Genomic DNA, 24,036 nt, shown 5'->3' with positions numbered 1-24,036 from the left:
CCCTGCTGGAGCAGGAACGCCTAGGTGAGGTCGCACAGGAACATATCCAGGCTGGTTTTGAATGTCTCCAGTGAAGGAGACTCCACAACCCCCCTGGGCAGACTGTTCCAGTGCTCTGTCACCCTTACTGAGAAGAAGTTTTTTCTCAAATTTAAGTGGAATCTCTTGTGTTCCAGCTTGATCCCATTACCCCTTGTCCTATCATTGTTTGCCACCGAGAAGAGCCTGGCTCCATCCTTGTGGCACCCACCCTTTATATATTTATAAACATTAATAAGGTCACTCCTCAGTCTCCTCCAAACTAAAGAGACCCAGCTCCCTCAGCCTTTCTTCATAAGGGAGGTGCTCCACTCCCTTCATCAACTTTGTTGCCCTATGTTGGACCCTCTCCAGCAGTTCCCTGTCCTTCTTGAACGGAGGGGCCCAGAATTGGACACAATATTCCAGATGTGGTCTCACCAGGGCGGAGTAGAGGGGAATGAGGACCTCTCTCGATCTACTAACCACCCCCCTTCTAATACACCCCAGGATGCCATTGGCCTTCCTGGCCACAAGGGCACAGTGCTGGCTCATGGTCATCCTGTTGTCCACCCCCATGTCCCTTTTTGTCTCAGAGTGTACCAAATTACCACAAGTCCAAGTGTAAAAGGTTGATTGCCAGTTATTAACAGGACACATACCTTTACACCTTTTAGGCCTGCTTTTCCTTTCAGTCCTGGCAAACCCTGAGGTCCATCTTTACCCTAAAAGGAAATATATATATATATATTTTTTTTTAATTAGATGTTAGCTTTTATTCAGGCTAAACAGGCTGTACACTTAGCAGCAGAGGCTGGACTTAACTGTTCTAGATTCTAACTCTTGTTTTGTGCAGTGGGAGCAGATATGGGACTTACACCTCTATGCAGCTGGCAGTGCACAGAATGTGTCTCTCATCACATCTACTCTGCCCACAACAAAGTGGTAGTCAAGTCTGTTTGGGGAGTACAGACAGAAATGCTCGGCAGTCTGCATTTGGATTTGACAGGAGGCCAACTAGATGACAAATATTTTGAAAACTACAATGTTCCAATAGAACAAATAGTGACAGCTGTCTGCAAAGTCCTCTTCAAATGTTCTATCTCTTAGACATTTACTTATATAAGAGATAAGAAAGCCTTCATTTATTCCAAAGTTGCTGAATATGCTTGCAGCAGGTAAATTTCAGGCTAGAATTCTGTCTCCTCCCTAACAACTTTCAAACTATGAAAAAATGGACACTTGGAAGAAATCTACTTTTAATTTCATACAGAAGTGACAGTCAACAGAGAATAGTGAGACACTAATATATTTGCAACATGCTACTGCTGACTGCTGCCCTGTACTGAATCATGCCATCAGCATTAGCTTGTTCCTGTCTTCTACTGAAATCCTGTTTGACTTGACCCGCTGAATATATTCAGTTTCTATCAAATAGGATGCTTCCTGAGGACATGCATCTAACAGGGAATGTGTGGTACTACATGCATTTCACCCCATTTTCCATTCTAAACTTCACCAGTCAAATTAATCCCAAACAACCTTTGAGTTCATCTCATCTACACTTAACATTCATATACTCTTCCTATGTGATTCTGTGATTCTGTGAATTGGCTAGAAAGAACTCCCAGCAGCTTTATAGTCAGTGATTTTATAAAGTGATGTTATTTATTAGTTCAGTTAGGAAGGACACTGGGGAAAAAAAAAAAAAAAAAACAAACCACAACACACAAAACAACAACAACAAAAATACAAAAAACCAAACCAACAAACAAAAAACAAACACAGAAGGTAAATTAATTCTCTTTTCCTTAATGGCATTTTGGTAATCTGGACAGCTGTGATTACGGAACCTACTGCTCAAGTTTCAGGGGTCTACCAATTTTAGAAATAGGTTATATAAAGACATTAGGGAAAAAAAATGCACCTGTAAGACTAAACTTTTTTTTTCTCCTGTTATTATTTTTCTTGCAGAGTAACTAGTACCAAGTTTATAGACAAGTGGCAAACACACTACCAACATAAATATGGGGCATAGTTGTTTTATTGCTGAGTGAAGCCACAACAATCCAATGGTAAATTTGCATAGGGACATGCAAGATCAGAACCCAGCTGCACAGGGACAAAACACTATCTATAAAAATACAGGACAATTGTTCATTTCACAACATATAACAAAATGCCTGTGATAGGAAGTAGGATTGTTTGACAAGGATTTGTTTACAAGGAAAAAACAATTGGTTTTGAAGCTTTTGAATTACAGTTGAAGAGTTTTCTATTCAAGATTTCCCCATTATTTTGGTTCCATAGAATTTTCTCTGAAAATGTTCAGCTTGAAATCAGTCAGACTTCTGTTAATACAGAAAATTTAAATCTCTTATCCATAAATACCCTAATGGCACATAGCTTGAGTTTAGCTTAAATATTTGCAAAACCAGCTACATTTCTCTGAACATACCAATGCATGCAGGCAGCATTCATGCAGGAGCTGAATAATGCATCCTATGAGTGACGATTGAATTATTTATTTAATACCTTAAAACATAGTAGTTTTATTTGTGGTTCACTTGCAGGTGGCAGGAATGTAGAGGAAGTTCATGGCAGTGGTGGGTGACAGTATACAACGGAGGAACAGGCATGATAATGATGAGAGCCGCTAGGTGGGAAGGTCTTGGAGAGGGGAAAGGTGCACAAAGTGGCAGCAACAGATAATGAGGACACTAAGCCAGGTGGTAAAGCATCAACAGAGGACAGATACGCAAGAGCAACTGAGACACTCATGGAATATGACAACTAGGGATTTGGTATTGTGTGCATTGCTGGGCAATACCTCACCACGGAGGATACATGTGCAATCTGTCAATGGCTCATGGTGAACTGACCTACGGATGGGAGTCATTTGGAGCAGGGAAGAAGGAATATTACAGGAAGAAGACAGCAAATGTGACTGAAGAGAGGGTAAAATAGAGGAACACAGAGAAAGGAAAGCAGGAAGAATGAAGCAGAAGGTACAGCTGAATTACTGCACAAGAGTTAAGGGGTGAGAGGTACATCTGAAAATTTAATAGTAGCTGGAGTTAGGAGCAGGGAACATGGCAGCATGTGTATATGAAGGGTCAATGAAGTGCTTTGGTTTGCCCTGGAAGAGGTCTGGATCTGAGTATGCCCCCTTTTTGAAGTTTCTCCCAGCAAAAAAGCCAACCTTACAACCTCACAAGAGCTGGACTCCTTATACAGCTCTTCATGGCATGACACGCTTCTTTCATTGCAACTGGGAAATAATGAATTGCTCTTAGAAACCTGGGTACTGCTCTCTTGGCAACCTGAGGAAGTCAACTACAACACCAGAGCTGCCTTCTAAAGAGGGCACATGGAGAAAGCACTTAGCTGCTTAAGCTTCAAAATAGCTGATTGTCTCATTAAAAAAAAAAAAAGAGTTGGTTTTTTTCTTCAGTTAACCAATGTCAAAGTATGTATAAAAGAGTACTTACAGGTAACCCATTTTTGCCAGGAACACCCTAAAATAAAACATCTTTATTAGAAAAGCAAATAAAACATTGTAACAAAGAAGCAACAAAAAAACAATTAACTATAGCTTGATGCGTCACACAGTGACAACATAAGAAATCAGAATGGTAACAAATACTGTGTCACAGTGTGATCTGTTTTGCACCTCTGCTTAACTGGATACACTTGTGCTGATAGTTCAGATGGATACGAAGTGTGAAACATCCTGGATATACTGAAGCCATTGAGCATATGAGTTCTAAAGTCCAGCAGTTTTGAACGTGACAGCTGGGAGTGTGGTGCAGCACTGTAAAGGCTGCCCAAAGAGTTTGTGGCATAACCACTTCAAGAATGTTAGCATATTGGCACATCAGTTGTTTGCCTTGTGCTTGCTGATTATTATGTCTTGTCAGGCCCTTGTATATCTCTTGGCACTTGCAAAGCAGATATGACACTCTTGAATTGATTTGGTGGGACTTAAACCCCGTCTTGTAGAAGTACACCTGATGATAGTGTGTGAGGCTGTAGAGTTTCAGCCCTTTATGCATGTGTGATGAGTTACCATTACCCTTTATAAAATACATGCGTGCTTTCAATAGACAGAAAATACTCACAGGCTGACCATGTTGTCCAAGTTTCCCTGGAGGTCCAGGAGGTCCTTGGTCTTTTTTCTGTGTGTCTTCCACTTCTGGCATTCTTGGAGATCCTGTCGGCCCATCCTCTCCTTCTTGACCTTTCTGGCCCTGAGTAATTAAAATGTGAAATATGAAAAATGTGTTGCGTTACTTTCCCCATTTTTCACTCTCTTTTCCCCTATCTTTTTCCCTCTCTCCTAGAATTCCTGCTTCATTCAATGTAGTCAGAAACATTTTAAGCAGCATACAAACAGTATACTCCATTCAGCAAAGACAGTCCATATTAGAGATAATTCATATAAGTACAAATAAATTGCTTTCTGAGGTTGATAAAAAAAAGAGAGCTGGTTACCTAGATGCAAAAATCATGATCTGATTTCGTATCTACACAAATCTGCACAGCCTAAACCAATAATGCACGTCTGAAAAAGACCAGTTTCACAAACTCAGTCTGTCTGGGAAAAAATAGCAGAAGTTAGATGTTTAAGACTGCTTTAGCTGACTCCCCTGGGATATATAACTCTTACAAAAGAAGGCTATATATCCAGCTTGGTTAAAAAGGAAAGTGACAGAAGATGAAATGGGGAAACTGATAGCAAAGAGTAAAAATGGGCAACAGGCAAGAGCAAAAAATTGCTAAGCATCAGTATTTGGTCAAAAGAAAGTAAGAATAATAGAAATAATCATTTAAATACAGCAGGAACAAAATAAACCCTTTTAGTGGTGAAGCCTGGACATTAACATATATGTAAATTAAAATCCAGTATACAGGATGGAACAACTAAGTCATTTTTGTATCATATTTTGAAACAAATATTACGATTTACTCACACTTTATAGCAGCAATGAAATATTTTGTGTTCCATTAATAGCTAATGAAATTAGGAGGGATGTAATATACTGACTATCCAAGCATTTTATAATTAGCAGCATGACAGCTTTCAGCAAAGGATCTGTTAGCTGATTTTTTAAAGATCTTTCTGGGTTTTGTTGTTAGGGAAGTTCCTAAAGACCAGAGATCTTTTAATCTGGTCTTATTGGAAATTTTTTTTCCCATCTGGAAAGTGTTAGAAGAGAACTAATTAACTAAGCTGTGAGTAAGGTCATAACCTGAGTGCGATAACAAGATTGTTGATACAGGTTGTTAGAGCACCAAAGGAGCTAGTGGATGTTATGGCAGGACCCCTCTCAATCATCTGCCAGAGATCTTGGGGGTCTGTAGAGGTCCTTGCTGACTGGCAGCTAGCCAATGTTATTCCGATATACAAAAATGGCATGAGGGAAGACCCAGGGAACTACAGACCTGCTAGTCTAACCTCAGTTCCTGGAAAAATTGATGAGAAGATCATACTTCGTACTATTGAAACACATTTAAAGAATAATGCAATCATCAGGCACACTCAGCATGGGTTCACAAAGGAGGTCCTGTTTAACTAATTTGGTTTCTATGATATGGTTACCAGCCTAGTAGTTGAAGGGAAGGTAACGGATGTAGTTTTTCTGGATTTTAGTAAAGCTTTTTATACTATCCCTCACAGCATTCTTCTGGAAAAGCTGTCCAGCTCTGGGATCAGCAGGATCATGATGAGCTGAGTGAAGAACTATCTGAACAGCAGGGCTCGAAGGGGTGTAGTGAATGAGGCTACATCTGGATGGTGACCAGTCACCAGAGGTGTTCTTCAAAGTTTAGTTCCAGGGTCAGTTCTGTTCGATACATTTATCAATGATCTGGAAGCAGAGGTTGAATATACCCTTAGCAAGTTTGCTGTTGATACCAAACTGGGAGCTACTGTTGACTCTTTCGAGGGACAAGAGACCTTGTAGAAGGATCTAGACAGATTGGGGCATTGGGCTATGATTAATGGTCAAAATGTCAGATTCTGCACCTAGGAAGAATGCTGGGCAAATATCTTAACTAGGAGAGGAGAGGCTTGAGAGCAGCCCTGCAGAAAGGGATCTGGAGATGCTGGTTGACAGTGGGCTAAATAATAGTCAGCAGCGTATGCCTTCACAGCCAAGACAAAAAAACTGCATCCTGGGCTGTGTTAGCAGAATATAACCAGTTGGTCAAAAGAGGTGATTATCCCCCTGTATTCAGCATTGGTACAACCTCACCCTCACCTGCAGTTCTGGACCCCAGAATTTAAGAAGGATGTTAAGGTACAGGAATGCATCCAGAAGAGAGCAACAAAGCTGGTGAAAGCATCTTTTTATTGTGAATGCCAGGAAAACTGATGATTACTTTTTAAATGTATTTTCCCATCTCTGGGTGTTAGCATATGCAGCTGTCAGGAGGCAGCATAGACTTCTTTCTTAAAGAATAACTAGGAGCCGCAGACATTTTTTCGGTGCAAATCCATGCAGTCATTCCTTGTCAAGACATGGAATATAGGATCAACATCTCAGGTGGTAATTCAAGTAAAATATAGTTTATAAAAGGATAATTTGCATAAACTATAAATTATCAGATTAGTGTGCAGGCAGCTAAGGACAGTCAGTAATACATACTTTAGGTATGGATTCCTCCAAAGTTTAGTGTGTTTTAGTGTTGATATTCTGTTTGGGTCACCTGATATTGAAGCACTGTGATAATGAAATGCTTCTTGCACTTGCTACTTCACACAGAAGCACCTGGTGAGCACTCAAATGCTGTAATTTTAAATCTTTTAATATGCCACACTTCTGAGAAGGAAGCAGGACTTTCACCTGCAAAATAGTAAGTGTAAGACCAAGATGTCTGCTTTCAGGGAATAAAAATTGTAGGTTTTTTGATGAGGATTTATGTTGGTTATTTTTTTTGTTTCTCACTTTGTTAAATAAAACATGAAAAAATGCAAAACTGAAAGAACAAGTTAATTTTGTTAGTCAAAATCTAAAAACTATTTCAAACTCAAACATCCACATAGTGTCACTGCTTTTCAGTCTGATGTCATGAGAGGACATTCAAGAATTTAAAAAGTAACTTCTGTTTTGGCATGCTGCTAAGATGGAATAAAGGCACCAACTCAGAAAAGCACCTAAAATTCATGTGTTTTCCTGCTCTTCTGACAAAAAGATAAGATAGATGATAAACCTGTTGTACAGACCTCCTCTCTGCTTACTCCTGGCAAAACAGTAGCACCAGAGCCATCTTCTTCTCTTGAGATTTTCTGTATGACAGTGGTAGACTCACTGTTGCTTTGTTCAGTTTTCATGACAGCTGATTCTAAATAAAATAATGACTTATTAATGAGACACAACAAAATAAAACCCATCCAGAAGTATTTATAAGATCACAGATGCTGCAAGTTTTACGAAAAAGGAAAATATTTAGATTATGACAAAACACATCCCAAAGATGAATATTAGTCATTTTCTAACTGAAAATTTTAAAAGGAAAGAAAAAAGAGAAAACTGAGAATAAAATTATAACGCAAATTCGAAGGACAAAAACTGTGTTGCATCATCTTCTTCATCTCAAGCTCTAGTCTAATTGTTGTCTATTTTTCAGCTATATAGCATAAAACGTAAGAAGCATGTAGAAGAAGTATGTATGAAATTTAAATAGAAACATTGTCTTTGGCCTTATTAAGATAACTGCCTTTAGTTTTTGTTTTCTAGGAGTGTATTGTGCACTGAAATTCTCTTACTGGTGGAGGACTGGATTCCTCAGTGCATTACGCCCTTCTGTTATTACTTTGCTGCCTGCACTTGCATCATTGTTGCATTAGGCAGATTTACATCCTTTGCAGGAAACGTAAGTAGGGCACAGTTGTTTATTCAGTGATGGTGTTGAGTTTTCCATGAAAGATTGTATTCCATGATAACAGAACGTCATAAAACTAAATACCTATCTTAAATTCCTTTTAAAAGTGCCACAAGACTTTAGAGCCAGTACCACTATCTGCAGAGGTATGTCTCAAGAAGTGTCATGCTTCTTACTGGCCTGAGCAGAATGAAGAGGATTTTTCTCCTTTCATTCCCTCTGGCTAACACTTGCACTTTACTGTAGTGTTGGAGTGTTGGAGAGTATCACAGCAGCAGCTCTTCAGGTCAACTGCTTAATTTTTTATTTTTTTTTTTTAATTTTAGATTTTAAAATCGTCCTGGTTTTGGATGGGAGAGAGTTAATTTTCTTCCTAGTAGCTGGTATAGTGCTGTGTTTTGGCTTTAGTATGAGATGTTTTAGTTGTTGCTAAGTAGCACTTACACTAAGTCAAGGACTTTTCAGCTTCCCATTCTCTGCCAGTGAGGAGGTGCACAGGAAGTGAGGAGGGACACAGCCAGGACAGCTGACCCAAACTGGCCAAAGGCATATTTCATATGAAATGGCATCATGCTCAGTATATAAACTGGAGGGAGTTGGCCAACGGGAATAGCAACTACTGCTTGCAAACTGGCTGAGTATCAGTTGACAAGTGGTGAGTAATTGCATTGTGCATCACTTGTTTTATGTATTCTATTATTATTGTTATTGTTTTCTATCCTATTAAACTGTCTTTATCTTAGCCCATGAGGTTTACCTTTTGTCCAATTATCTCCCCGATCCCAATGTGGGATGTGTTAGAGAACAGCTATGTGGTGTTTAGTTGCCTCCTGGGTCAAACCACATAGTCCTTTTAGCACTCAATGTGGGGCTTAAAGTGTGGAGATAAGGACAGATCTGCCCAGAATGTGTTAAAACAAATTCATTCTTTATATGTATTTTTGTATATATATATGTAATATTTATTATGTTAGTTTAATAGTTGTTGGTTACAATACTGTTTTATTTGTTCTCAGGGTTGTGTTATGCAACACCCTGCTTGCAGTGTGTGTTTCCTACAGTGCTGTTTATCACCTCCAAAAGCTGGATCCAGGTTACTGTTTTGTTGTACTGTGTAACTCTGACTTGATATTGTTTGTGAGACTAATCTGGTATTTGTACCCAGCATTTCCATCATGTCTGTACTTCGGGAGCGTTGAGTGGAAACTATTAATAATTACATTCTTTACTCCTCAAGAGACCCAATCTATGGGAGAGCTGGGAAGGGGCAGGGATGGGACACTTTCCCTTGCTCCTTCAGCTTCCTCTTCTCTTTCAGACTACTTAGAATAGCTCTTGAGAATTTTGAATATCCTTGGGATGTTCAAGCCAGCATACTCCTATTGCTATGTCTCCTGAATCTGTTTCAGGCCAGGTTTATAGTTAAACAAATATTTAAAAATACCACCCAGAGATCTGCCCTGAGGCTGGATAGTTATGACTCACAGGGTGTATGGGATAGTATGGGCAAGTTTATAGACCAGTGGGTGCCTCCAGTCTCTTGGAACTTCACTTCTGAACAAGTGCAGAATCCTGAAAAACTAGTAAAAAATTTGGAAGAAGTATGTTGTCACTCCGGCAACTCCAGAGAGACACAAATCACTGCAATGTGCTGGGGCCTGGCCCGTGCCTACTGAGCCTAGTTCAACACCACTCAGTACCCTCAAAGGGAAGAGAAGGCCTCTGGATCTGATGACAAAATGACAGGCACTGTGGCCACTCGGACCCCTGCAACAAGCAGGTATATCAGATCCACAAGTATAAGGCTCTAGTAGACACTAGTGCACAATGTAATCTAATGCAATCAAACTGTGAAAAGGCAGAATCTTTCTGTATTTCTGAAGTGACTGTGAGATCCCAACAGCTAACCTTATTGCAGACTGAAGTAAGTCTGACTGGGACTGAGTAGCAAAAGTACCCCATTGTGACTGGCCCTGAGGGCCCATGCATCCTTGGCATAGACTGCCTCAGTAGAGGGTATTTCAAGGACCTGAAAGAGTACTGGTGGGCTTTTGGTATAGCTACCTTGGACACAGAGGAAATTAAACAGCTGTTCACCTTACCTGGTCTCTCGGAGGACCTTTCTGCTGTGGCGTTGCTGAGGGTTGAAGAACAGCAGGTGCTGACTGCTACCACGACAGTGCACTGGCAGCAATATTGCACCAAGTGAGAATCTCTGATTCCCATCTGTGAATTGATTTGTCAATAGGGGAGCCAAGAAGAGATCAGCAAGACTTGCTCACCCTTTAATAATCCTATATGGCCAATGTGAAAATCTAATGGAGAGTGGAAATCAACAGTAGACTATCATGGCCTGAATGAAGCCATGCTGCTACTGTATGTTGCCATGCTGGACATGCTAGAACTTCAATAGGAACTGGAGTCAAAGACAGTCATGTGGTATGCCACAGCTGATATCTCTAATCCATTTTCCTCAATTCCTCTGTTAGCAGAGTGGCAGCACTGAAAATATGACAGCAGATTTTCATATACAGGGCAATAACAGACTCAGACCTAGAGAACGTAAATTATTCCCCTCCCCACCCAAAAAAAAAGAAAAAGAGATAGAGAGAGTCAGTGCCTTGTTCTTTAGGTTTAGCTCCTTCAGAGGTTTCTTCTGATCTGTGATTTCCAGAGGAATCATTTTCTTCCAAATAAGACAGCACAGCTGCGGGGCCTTCCACAGGCTCAGCCAATGTATCTTCAGGCTAAAAAATCCCATCAAATCCCAAAGAACTTTTTAGAGAAAACACTTATCACATATTTTAAAGCAAGAATCAGTGGATTAGCTTCCTCAAATAATAGTAATCAGAACTACCACATTTATGAAGCAAAACAGATATCCAGAACATTCCCACCTACTATTTTGCCAGTATTTGTCCTTATCCTTATGCTGCCCTTAGAAACATTAACTGTCATTGCTATCATAAAACCCAAAATTTATTAATGGCCAATATATATACCTTCTTTCAAATTTATTTCACTTTCTATTTCATTTTTCCTCTTTACAGTACACATCTAGTTTCTGCTTATCAGCAGATGTCATACTAATTTGGTCAAGCTCTTGAGAAATATTAGCACAATACCCTTGAACTTCATTCCTCTAAAAAAACAAGTGATGTACACTTGACAAACCCATAGAGAGAGAGAAAAATGCAAGGAACGTCAAGTTATTGCAGGTCTAACAGCCTAGAGCTGGTTGGTATCCACCCTTCCCCATGCTAGCTGTGGGTGGGCAAGAACTTAGTGATGTCGATAACCTGTTATCAGCTGCATGCGGGAATGTAAAAAGTCTACTCTCTACTGGAATTAGAGACCCAGAGAAGTTCTGCCTCAGTGTAGGGAGAAGATTAATTCATGCAAACCTGCATTCGCAAATTAAATAAAATTTAAAAATTATTAAGTTTCTGTGGTAACCTGGAGAAAACTTAATGGGCAAAATGGGAAAATAGGGCTTGCTGAAAGAGTTCCTGAGTTGTCAGAAAAAGGAAGAGAGGTAACATCATTGGCATTATTTTTATCCCACTGTTTTTGTATCCTTATGAATACGCCAGCATGAACCTCATGAAACTCAGCTAGAACAAACACAAAGTCCTGCACCTGGGAAGGAAGAACCCCTTGCAATGACACAGGCTGGGGACAGACAAACTGGCAAGCAGCTTTGCAGAAAATGACCTGGGGATCTTGGTGGACATCAAGCTGAATATGAAGCAGCAGCATGCCCTGGCATCAAAAAAAGCTGTGTTAACAGGAATTTGGACTACAGAGGTCTAGGGAAGTGATTATCCCCATTTATTCCTCACTTATTAGACAGATATCAATAAATTAGAATGAGCTTAGTAAATAGCTTACAAGGCAGACAAGTGCTGGAGCACTTGTCCTGTGAAGAAAGGATGAAGGAACTAGTCTTCTTCAGCCCTGAGTAAGAGAAAGCTTATGGAAGACCTAGTGGCAACCTACCAATACCTACACAGGGTTCATCAAACTTCGTAGTGTTGCTTGTCAGTAGGACAAGTGACAATGGGCATTAAGTTGAAAAAAAGAGATGTTCTGACTGGATATAAGGAGAAACATTTTCACCAATTAAGATAGAGCTGCATTGAAACAGGCTGTACAGTGAGGTTCTTGTAATCTACATCCTCAGATATTTCAAAGACCAGATTGGAAAAAGCTCTGAAATGTGTGATCTGACTTGAATGATGACCCTATTTTGAGCAGAAGCTTGAACTAGATGACCTTCCTTCCAATCCAAAATATTCAATGATGTTTGATTGTATTTTAATTATTGTTAGTTCATAAAGGTGTAAGGTTAATGAAACAAAATGGATGGTACTGTTCCTGGAAAAAAAAAATCACACAAACCCAGCACTGCAACACACATGAAATACCTTGAACATTTGTGAACCAACAATGAAAATTCTTGTTCCCTACTTTTCCTTTTTGACAGTGCCTTTCTGACGTACAGAGTAGTTCAGGGTATATTTTTATGAAGATCCCTACAGATAAGACATGACAAGGACAGTTTTTGGCTGAATAATCAATTAGCACGGAATCCATAGGAAAATTCTTCATGAAGAGTCACCTCTTCTACAAATGTTAAGTGCACATTTTTTGCTGAGTCTCTGAGGACCTTTTTGTTGATTCAAAAGACCCATTAGATGGAAATATTCTGAAATAGTCCAAAGAATGCTAACCATTCCTATTGAACAGTACTGAACAACTCAGGCAAAAAAAAATACAAGTTAGAATATGCACCATCCACATTGCTAAGTACCTTTATTCACAGATTTCATTTTCAATTATAACCTTTGACTTGTTTCATTCTAGCTCATCATAGCAATTTACTTCAAAGCACTGATTTAGAGAGTTTTTTCAGCTATTTTTCAGAGTAGAAGATACTATAAATAAAACCTTTCTCAGAAACATATGTCAGTGACTGTACTGATTGTCAAAATGCCATTTGTTTCCCTGTCTTGTTTAGTACTTCTCAAGAATAAACCCATTAAAACTCCATAGGCAGTCAGTCTTGAAGGCGTGCAAATCCTGTTGAGTCATTTAGACATTTCTAATTTGGCAATAGCATTAAACATTTTGCTAAAGGAAACTACATATTTATTGTCATGCTGATATGGCCTTTTGAAGTCTCCAATCATTTTAGAAAAAATATGTGTGTGATCCAATGAAATCCTTTCACATGAAGTTCTTGCATTTTGAAGAAAATAGTCATTTACTGGCCTTTCAGACTTACGAGATATGCTGAGATTATGCTGAGAAACAATATTCTTGTGTGCTGTTTGTAGCTGAGATAAGTTTAATTTTCTTCATAGTGGCTAGTACAAGGCTATGTTGGAGATTTGTGCTGAGAACAGTGTTGATAATACAGGGATGTTTTAGCTATTGCTGAGCAGTGCTTAGACAGTGTCAAGGCCTTTTCTGCTCCTCACACCACCCCACCAGCAAGAAGGCTGGGGTTGCACAAGAAGTTGAGAGAGGACACAGACGGGACAGCTGACCGCAGTTGACCGAAGGGATATTCCACACCATATGATGTCATGCTCAGCATATCAAGATAGAGAAATAAGAAGGAAGGTGGGACATTCTGAGTGATGGTGTTTGTCTTTCCCAAGTAACTATTATGTGTGGTGGAGCCCAGCTTTCCTGGAGATGGCTGAACACCTGCCTGCTCTGCTCATGGGAAGTATTTTGCTTTGCCTATTCCATAACCTATTAAATTGTTTTCTCACTTCACCCTTCTGATTTGCTCCTCCATCCCACCAGAGGGGAGCAAACGAGAAGCTGCAGCATGCTTGGTTGCTGGCTAGGGTAAAACCATGACACCTTGCAGAACAAATAAAAGCCAAAACTTCTACTATTTCTCTACGTAACTTTAAACAGTGTTGTAATTGTGAAGATTGTTAATCAGAAACTTAAAGGAATAGCTAAAAGAATTCAATTTTTTCTGGATAGACTACAGAAGTTAGACATCTTTCCTGAATTAGCTGCAGTTGTATCTAAATGAGAAAAATGAAAAGCACAACAAGATTTCTTGGGTTAGACTTGTAGTGTGATGCAAAATTGAGAGGAGTCTTCAAGGTACCAGGTGATTTTGCTGCCATTCAGAAGAACCCCAGCAGCCTGCAGAAATAAACAGAGAAGAATCTCCTGAACTTCAGCAAAGTAAAATGCAAGTCCTGCATATGGGGATGAATTATCCCATGCAGCAGTAGTGGCTGGGGACCAACTGGCTGGAAAGCAGCTTTTCAGGAAAGGATGCTGGGTATACAAGAAGCAAAGGAGGCCAGCAGCATCCTGGTGTGCATAAGGAAGAGTTTCAACAGCAGGTTGAGGTGATCCTTCTGTATTAAGCAATGGTGAGACCCTCATCTTGAGTACTGTGTCCAGGTCTGCTCTTGGCAGTACATGGACATATTGGACCAAGTCCATCAAAGGGCCATATAGATAATTAAGAAAGTAGAGGTTTTGACCTATGAGAGGAAGATAAGAGAGGGAGGACTGGTTCAAGGAGAGAAGGCTCATAGCAATCTAATCAGTGCATATGAAATCCTGACAGGAGGGAGTAAAGAAGAACGAACCAGACCCTTCTCAGTGCTAGCCACTGAACGGAAAAAGAGACAATGGGCAGAAATTAAAATGCAAGAAATTCTGTTTCTGCATCAGAGAAAAACTAGACTGGAACAGAGAGGTAACAGAGTCTCCATCCTTGGGAAATCCAAAACTCACTGGCACTCAGCAAACTGCTCATTGAACAACCTGCTGTACTCAACTCTACTTTGAAAAAGGAGTTGGACAGGACAGTCTTCAGAAGTGCCTTTCAAACTCAGCTAGTCTGTGATTCTGTGAAATGCACAAGGCAGGTCAAAAAGAGTTTAATGAGCTACACATAAAAGGCAAAAAAAATTAATATGAAATCTCTTTTCAAACACACCAGGGGGAGGAAGCCAGGTCAATACACAACTCAATTGAAAAAAGACTGCTCAGACAATGTTAAGCCATAGGAGAAAAAAAAAAGTTTTCTGCATTCATATTGGCCACAGAAGAGTAGAAATTCCTGCAAAATTCTTGGGAAACTCAGCAGAGGATATATCTAAAACTGAAGTCTTTGTAAGAAAAGGGTAGGAAACATACTGACAAAGTGAATGGCAATAAATCGTCACAACCAAATGGTATTCACCCATTAATTCTGAAGGTTTCAACAATGAAAAAGCTGAAGCATATGCTGTATCAGGGAAATATGACCATGGTTTCTGTAAAGTCTTCTGTCACAAACCTACTGGTTTTCTCTGATGGAATCAATGAGAATAAGCTGCATGGGCAGCTTCATTGTGAGGAATGGAGTGGAACATTTCAGCCTGGCACAAAAAGGAACGGGGAACATGATGTGATAGAAATCTCTAAAATCACAAATGTTTTGGTGAGTAAAGAGCAACAGTTTACTCTGTCTTCCAGTAAAGTAACCACTAAATGAACAGTTAACATATTCAGGAGGGCAAGAAAGACATGGAAGTCTTTCACAAACATGTAGCTAAATAAGTTAAGGAACTGTGCAGTAGGAAGCTGAGGATGTTAAAATTCCCATAGGTTTTAAAAGAAAAAAAAAGAAAAAAAAGCAAGAAGTTCAAAGACAAAAAACTCAGCTGACATCCACTAAATACAAACAGATACAGTTCTGGCTCAGGTATTTCCTGAGGAGGAAAATGTTACAGAATAAAAGACTATTCCCAGTAACTGTAATTATGTTGTTGATCAGTTATTATACTCTTCAAGTACTGGTTGCTGGTTAGTGTCAAGTATACCAGATTTTTGATCTGACACAGTGCAGGCATTCCTATGGATGAGTGCATGTTTCTCTCACAGGTATCTTTGGAAGTTGCCACATATGAAAAACTAGTGACAAAATTCAGAACTTGCTGTCTTAAAAAGTAATATTAAACCAGAAAGGTTAAAACAAATAAATCAAATGGGTTTACCCTTATGGGAAGATAAGAAGGTGCAAGGACTTCTTGTGTTTCAGAAATACCTTCATGGTCTTGAATGCTGCCATTGCCACTGTTGTCCCCTGAAACCTGTGCAAAACCCAATCATGATACCAAGTTCATAAAGATCTGGAAGGAAAAAGTATGGAACTGGCTACTTCAATGTTTTTTTTCTTCTTTTCCTCCCATTGGTCTGTGTCATTATGATATTAACTTATTTCAGTACTTACAGCATTTCATGAAAACTATCCTTCAGAACAATAGAAGTTATTGTTCATTTTCTCAAAGGTGTTATAGAAAATTATGCTTTTTGAAAAATTACAGTGTTAGAAGCTGTGTAGTCAAAAAAAGAGATTTCCCACACATAGATATTTTAAAGTATGATACTATGTTCCCAAGAAGAAATGCTACATTTAGTCTTATGAAAAATGTCTAATGGTAAATGACTTTGAAATCTCTGAGGCACTGACGATAGATAAAAAAGTGTTTATAAGAATACTCACATAAGAATCATCATCTTCACAATGATCTTCAGTAGCCCTTGGGTCAGATTTGATTGTCAGATGTTGAATTGAGCCCTACATGAAATGACAAAAACAGTTCAAGGAAAGTAATAACTAAATTAGCACATGTGAAGCAGGGGTGGAGAGGTGGGAATTAAGCAAACAAACAAACTCAGGCTTTGTTCTGATTTGCTTGGAAAATGTTCTGAAGTATAAAATTTTATTATAGTTAAACCCAGTTTAAAAATGTAAATATGTTCTTACATTTTCCTTTCAAAATATATAAAATGTTGAAGCTGCCAGAACACAGCTACCATGTCCAAATGACAATACAGCTGCTATGCTGTATTGCTAGTGTCCCAACTGAAGGATCTAATCCTAGATTATGCCCTAGAGTCTGTAAAGCACTGTCTGTTTTTTCTAGTTAAGAAATGCATTGCAGCTCCAAAAATGGCATGTGAAAGCCCTTAAAAATGGAGACAAAGGATGGGAAGCAAATACCAGTAATTGATGAAGTGGGTCAGGAAGAAACCAGCTTAAAACTTTCCAAAGCAGAAAGAAAGGAGATGGATTTTCTGACTGCAAATGTTTATTTTTTCATAGTTACAAATTATATTTATCAGTCTGACATGCTGAGGGAACAGCAACAGTTTCATTCTAAACATTTAAGTCTTGTTTCTTAGATTAAAAAGACTCAAAGTGTTATAAGAAACGTGTGGGAGACCTTTTGTTATTATGAGGTCTCACAGAGTTAGCCATGATGCACATGTAGGATAAATCAAGAGCCATCTTACCTAACACATGACCTGCCTCTTCTTGTTTTGCTGACTGTATATTTTGTTTCTCTGCTTTTGTATTTTCTGTAGAGAAGAGCCTGAAGAAACTGACAGATTTAGTCTTTAGACAGACACAGAACACTTTTCTCAGTCCAGTGACTTTTTTCAAGGAGCTGCAATGCTTACAGCATGCAATGATATCGTTTGTGCTCTGTCTGCTGAGTACCACCACAGACACACTGTGAATCTGCTCGCTCAGGGGTACAGAAAGCCTGAGTCTCAGTAGCAAAAACTGCAACAACTGTTGAGATGAGAAAAGTAGTATGCTTTGTTGTTACTTAATGCCAGAGGAGGAGTAGCTACCATTTATAAACATAGCTATGTCTGACTTTCTGCTTACTCTTTCCTCTCTGAAGTGGTCCTCTCTCCTTGTCCTAGAAGCATGGGGGAATTATAAGCAAGCAACTACTTTTGAAGCAATATTTCTGGTGGTGCCTAGAATATCTCAGGAAGAAAAAAAAATTCTGAGATTCTATTTTTAGCAATCCTCTAGTTTCTGTATCTTCAAAGACCATGAAAGTCATGCAGTTGGTACCTCCCAAGTTTGCAGGCAATCTGAGACAACAGCTCAGTGAACTGAACCATCCTATTTCTCTTAATAATGGGCAACTCAGATATTGAATAGTCAAACTAACTGAACAATGCACTGAAAAATTAAACATGAAAGGAGGTCCAACCAGACACCGAAGTGGTCTCTTGGAAGGGATGCTTTGTTTTCACAGTATGAGGGAATCATGTTTGGATAACACATTTTTCTGCTCTTGTTCTAATCCGTGGCACTGAATGGTGAAGGAAGTAGAATGGAGAGGCCCTAATGTTTCCTAGGTGTTGCTGCTAGCCCATTACTCCAACCAGAAACTCATGACTAAGTCTGCATGGTGGAGATGGTAGGTATGAAGTATTGTGGTCCCCGTCTGAATCTTGTGACTGCTACTGACTTTCTTGTTAAAGCTGGTTTGCAGAATCCGGCATCATCAGTGATTAAGCTATATTTGGTTGTTGGTTGGTTTCTACTTTTCTTTATAAGCACCGGGGCTAGAATTTCCTTTTGTTTCCACAAAATAGTTGTGTCCTTTTGCGTTTGGCAGCTAGAGCCTTAGACACATGGATTCCCATTAGCCAGAACAAACCAGCAACTGACATCCATTCAAAATCATTTGCACAATCTGCTGTGAATTGTTTCTGTTTTGGGTAATCGATGTGAATAATTCTTGTCATACGAACAGGGCTTGAGGGGGAATAAGCCATTTAGTTTTTCTACCCAAAAGCAATTATGACATATGATGCATGAAGAAATGAAGACACAAGACCTAGAGTACATGTCACAATTAATAGTACTGAAGCAATCAGAATATTGGCTGAAATTTATGTACTCAGTAGAGCATATGGAACAGCCTGTTTCACTGGAAATGTCTTACAATGTAAACCACCATGCATTCCTGTCACTATATTTACATATTTATTGTTGATAATTTCAGTAACTGATCATCACATGTGTTTTTCAATTGGGTACCAAAGTGGTCTCATTTTCTTAAATGTTTGTCATTCCTACTCACTAACTAGGCATCCCCAGTACTACAGTCAACCCATCTGGCTAAGGCAGCACCAGCAGGTAGTTTTCCTACTTTCTCTTTCCACCACTTATTTGCTGCTAAATAACATATTCCTGTAATTCCAGGTGCTTAGACTAGCCAGATAAAGATAGAAGTGCATTTGTTTCTTACCAGATGGACCTCACAACCTGCTAGTACACCCGAACTTTGGAAATAACATATATTTACTCTAAGGCAAAAGATCCATTCATTTTTGTGTTGCTCCTTTACTACTTTAGGGGCAAAGACATAAATCCCATTAAATACTGAACAAGTACAAGGGAAGTACAAAAACAAGACAGAAAAACTGTGACATTTCCCTTTCAGTTTGACAATGAGTCAATCTCCTGTATATTGACAGCTATCATATTTCCATTTGGAAGCTCAGTGTCTGAGAATGCCAGTTGGGATGCAGCAGAAAGAATGCTTGCACTCAAGCTAAGAAGGCTTGAGAGATTTGTAGTAGCTTTTCTAAAGCACCTGATAAGCTTCAAGTAATATATAAATTGTAAGCTTTATCTTCTAACTATCTTTATCTTCGATGCAATAATTCTCTTCCTTATGATAAATGTGAAGTAACCATATCTAGCTAATAAGAATTTTAAATACTGATTTTCTACTCAGGTATTATTCTCAGAACTTAAACAAATGGATACTCTGAAATTGGTCCTTCGTAAAGAGGCCATATAAAGTTAGGTGATACATTTACCTGGAAATCCCTAGTATTCAAACTGAGCATTGAGCTTAATATCTGGATCATTAAGAAACTTCTGAGGTTCTAGGAACATTTGCATTTTAAGTTGGAGTTTAGGTATCTGCACTGCCTGAACCTTAGCCAAGTATGGAAAATAGAAGCTATGTAATTTGTAACCTCATTTGGGATATAACTATTGTAAGCAGACTTTCTCCTGTAGGGAGTACATGCATAAAACACCAAGGCATGGGAATTTATCAGACAGTACTTACTGTGAACTTTTCCAATCCTGTGGCTCCTGCATTACCAACAAATATCCCAGAGCCAGATTCAAATACCAAGGCTTGTCCTGACCTTTGAAACTGGACTCTCTGATATTCTTCACAGTCCATGAACAAAGCAACATCGTTTCCCTGAACAGTCACTGTAAACCTGTTCCACCTGTTAGTCATCACTGGCACTTTAAATGAAGCAGCCTCTCGGGAGATCTGGGAACTGGGCTCTGTGTAGTACATAATTATTCTCTGGGTGCTGCCATCAACTGGTGAAAGTCTCATTCCCAGGTAAATAGTTTTCTGTAAGGCATCTGTTATCGCAAATAGCACTCCTCCATGATCACTGTTTGGTTTCATTGTAACTACAATAGTGAAATTCCTATAGAAAGGCAATGGTATTATAGCCCTTGTCAATCGACCGATGTTAGCATCTGGACCAAAGCTGTAAGCTGGAAACCCTCCGTAGCCGGTGACAAAATAGACAGAAGGTGGAAGAGGAACTCCTATTAACTCCATGAGGTCAAGATGTCCTTTTGAGCCTCGTTCTGTAAAGTGTGTGAGAAGAAACATTTTATTTATTCTTGAGATGTACAGCCCATTTAATTTAAATAACTTAAGAAAATCCTTAAAAGCTGTCATGTAATGTTATAATACCAGCAACATACTTCTAATACTTTATGCCATGGTTCACTTAGTACTTAAATACATCTAGCTAAGAACAAGTATCATTCTTTGTCCTTTGACTAACCGAAGTTACAGACTACAGAAAGGTGCATGTAAACATTTGGTGAAACTGACTGCTAGCAAGTTGTTACTGCAACATATACTTTACTTTAGCTGTCCATGAACTACAAAGAAAAGTGCTGAATGTGCTCTCAGAATTGATTCAGTGAAGACTGAGCAATATTTTGTTTTCTCAAAAAACCAGAGATCCTTTATTCTCACAAATTAAGAAGACAGCAAAAGTTCTCTACAAACAACATGACACAGTTTCACAAACATAGGATAAAAGTTACCGTGGATTTACTTTAGCTCTTGCAGTTACCTGCTTCTACAACAGATGTTAGATTTTATTTATGCCTCTGTTCTCAGACTCATCTCCTTAGTTGCACTGTGTACATAACAAATACTATTCAGCAATCAAAATTCAGTTTTGAAACAAGAGTATCTTTGCCTTGGCAAACACACAGATTTAAGTATCTCTGCCAAACATGCCCAGAGAGACAACTCCTTCCCCACAATGGAGGAGCAATGACAACAGCTAAGTACCTACACCTAACTTTAACTAGAGTTTTGGGAAGGCATTGTCTTGGTTTTGGTTAAAACAAGACCAATTTAGTGAATAACTGAAAAACTTCACTCAAAATACTAGATTAAATCAGGCAAGATAAATGAATCTTGTGCTTTGCTCTGAAACCTGGGAATCTGACTCTGATGAAGAGCTAGAGACATGTTTTTCAGCTGAAATATACCTTTGTTATTCATTATTCATAGGCAGTACCATGCTGGGCTATGCGTTGCCCGGGAAAGTAGTTTCTATTGTCCTAGTGACTTTGCAAAATTTGGTAAAATGTTGTCCCTGAGCCAAAGATGTTACAATTTAAATAAATTCTTATTGATAACCTTTTCTGTATTTTAGCTTTGGCACTTAGTTGCTAAGGTAACTCATTGACTGGAAAAAGTCTGATGTGTTCCATATAGAAACTATTTTCCTTACATATTTTTAGAAAGTATAGAAGTTATGTTTAGAAACAGAAAAACTAGCTCCTTATTCAGAATCTATTTCCCTTTGGCACTTTAAAATGCTTTTCCTGATAGATTTTGTGTCTTCCTAATCAAAGTTAATAATTTTTTGACTGAGCATTTAATGTTGAGTCATGTTTTATATTCACACATATACACACACAAGCGAACCTCAGTTACAAAGAAAATGCATAAGCCATTACTCAAGAGTAAAAGGTAAAGAAAATAGTAAGCTTGAAGGAGAATATACAATCTGCATGCAGATACCAAACCTACTTCAAAAGAACACATGAAAAGTGACCTACAAAGCAGATGGAGAACATCTACAGTGGCCAGGAATCAGCTTATCCAACTTGGATAGAAGGATGCATCCCAAAAGCAAATCTAATGAATTGAACTGTAGTTTCCCACCTCTCTTTCTCAAAGGAAGATTTGGTAAATGCAAAAAAAATCCCTTCTAATTCTCCCCACACAGTATGTGCAGCTGCAGTTTCTTAGTCACTTACCAAACAGTAACATACAGAGGCAAAACCACTTTTTTAGCGTAAGCTCTGAAAAAAACGAATCATATTTGCAAAAGATGGCAGCACATGACAGTAAAGAAGAATCTGGATTTTCATTTAAATAAAAAAAGGCTCAGAAACTATCTAAACTTCAGTGAGACTGGGATGGAAGCTTGTACGTATCCAATACAGAAAAGCAAACCAAGAAGCTTCTTGTCAAATTCTATACTTACAGCTCATCCCCAACTCTTAATGGTTTTATTAGGACCTACAGTTACAGTTAAGAGCAGAATATGGACTTACAGCCGCAAGTTTTGTTCCCATTCAGTTATCTCAGCTAAATTCATGTCCCACTGCTGCAGTTATGTTAACACAAAAATGCCCTCTTATTCTCTTAAAACAATAGGTAAAGACTGTGCTATTTTAAGTACATTTCAGCTAGCAGAACACTATGTGGCATCAGTATAATTTTGTTTCAAACATGTATTGCTACTAAGCCACTGGATATTGGGGAGTGTCCAGAATCCATCCCATTTATGTCCATGTTTCCTACACCTGGGGCACTGGAAGGTGTGGTACAGAAGCAGCTTTAATTTTAATTATATTTTATCTCAGAAAAAGTAAGTAGTAGGATACCATAAATTTGTATGGTATTTTATTAATTCTGGATTATGAGCTGTGATATACTTTGCATTTGCTACCACATGTTACTGTATTTTATAGTTGGAATTGTTATAGAATTTCCTGATAGCTGGAGATTACCACTGAGTAGCTTCAGAGACCAGTTAAGAAGTATTGGCGTGTTGTAAAAATCATCCTGTAAATCAATATATGGATGATTTCAAAACTGCAGATGACAATAGTGGAGTTTTTTGCTTCTTTTAATTGTATTTTTTTGCATGTGATTACCACAATGCTTCACTACTGAAAATGTAAAAATTAAAAACCCACCATTTTGGCATTGGAAGATACCGATTGTGTGTTTAGCACAGCAATCAGTAACAGTGGAAGACCGTGAAGCTCAAAATTGAGTGAAAAAATAAAAAACAAACAAACAAACAAAAAAGCAAAGCTTTTTTGGAAACAGGTAAGAGGAGAAAGGTTTACGCATTAGACAGAAAAGGAGACCAAAAAAGAAACATGATATTGATAGTATAAGGGCAGAAGTTGGAGAAGTTCCTAAAAATGGAGTTACTGGTATAGAAATGGCATTCATGGGAGCCCTTTTGGAACTGTAGCTGCGAAGTGACAGATATTGTGACTTAAGCCTTGGTACTCATCTGACCTTCTCCAGATCATTGTCAGTTATGTGTAGCCCAAGAGAAACATACCTCACCTTCACGCCACATGAACTGAGCAGGATGGAATCACAGACCTGTGGGATCCAAAATACTTTTCCACTGCTCACAAGGGGTAAAGTACAGAGGAACGAAAAAAACCTTCCTGCTTGGAGGTCTTATTACATTTGCTTTAATTGTTAAAGCAGAAAACTAGTATTTATATCTTACAAATAGGAATGGACGCAGAGGCAGAAAAAGGCCCAGATTCACATCATTTGGCTTATTAAACCCATCTGTAACTTTAAGATTAGGAACCTTCTTTCAGATGCATTAGTTGTCTTTACAGAAAGAGTGTAAAAAGTAACAAGTGACACCAAAGGGCAATTTGCTCCAACCAAACAGCTTCTGGAGGCATGTCACTCTCTCATAATCTAGATAGGCAGATTTATCTCTTACCTTTAAAGGAAATGGACCTGTGTTCGACTAGATGCAGGTGAAGGACATATCCAAAGGTCAGGCTGTATCTGTACTGCATAATTGAGAGCAGTGGAAAAGATCTCTGAATCGTTGAAGGAACACAGACACAGAAAAAAATCCCTGGTCAGTCTAACTGGGGCACAGACCCTGGTTGGATCTTCAGTTTTGGGGACCCAAAGGACTGCTCTCTGGACT

General features: G+C 38.8%; 1 protein-coding gene across 1 annotated transcript in view; it reads right to left on the bottom strand.

The window, feature by feature from the left end:
• COL15A1 (collagen type XV alpha 1 chain) overlaps positions 1–24,036 on the bottom strand; it is a gene marked incomplete at its 3' end in the record, with an annotated part of 130,389 nt that overhangs the window by 70,137 nt on the left and 36,216 nt on the right. Inside the window, exons 2-9 of the mRNA XM_080364172.1 lie at positions 19,836–20,383; positions 16,442–16,516; positions 15,933–16,028; positions 10,526–10,652; positions 7,247–7,365; positions 4,140–4,268; positions 3,510–3,536; positions 681–743 (exon numbers count right to left, since the gene is read on the bottom strand). Of these exons, the coding sequence (XP_080220298.1) occupies positions 681–743; positions 3,510–3,536; positions 4,140–4,268; positions 7,247–7,365; positions 10,526–10,652; positions 15,933–16,028; positions 16,442–16,516; positions 19,836–20,383 (1,184 nt within the window). The remainder of the gene's footprint in view (positions 1–680; positions 744–3,509; positions 3,537–4,139; positions 4,269–7,246; positions 7,366–10,525; positions 10,653–15,932; positions 16,029–16,441; positions 16,517–19,835; positions 20,384–24,036) is intronic.

This window comes from Nesoenas mayeri, assembly GCF_963082525.1.
Source record: "Nesoenas mayeri genome assembly, chromosome: 2".
Taxonomy (NCBI): Eukaryota; Metazoa; Chordata; class Aves; order Columbiformes; family Columbidae; genus Nesoenas; species Nesoenas mayeri.
This window is presented reverse-complemented; position numbering and strand designations above follow the sequence as displayed.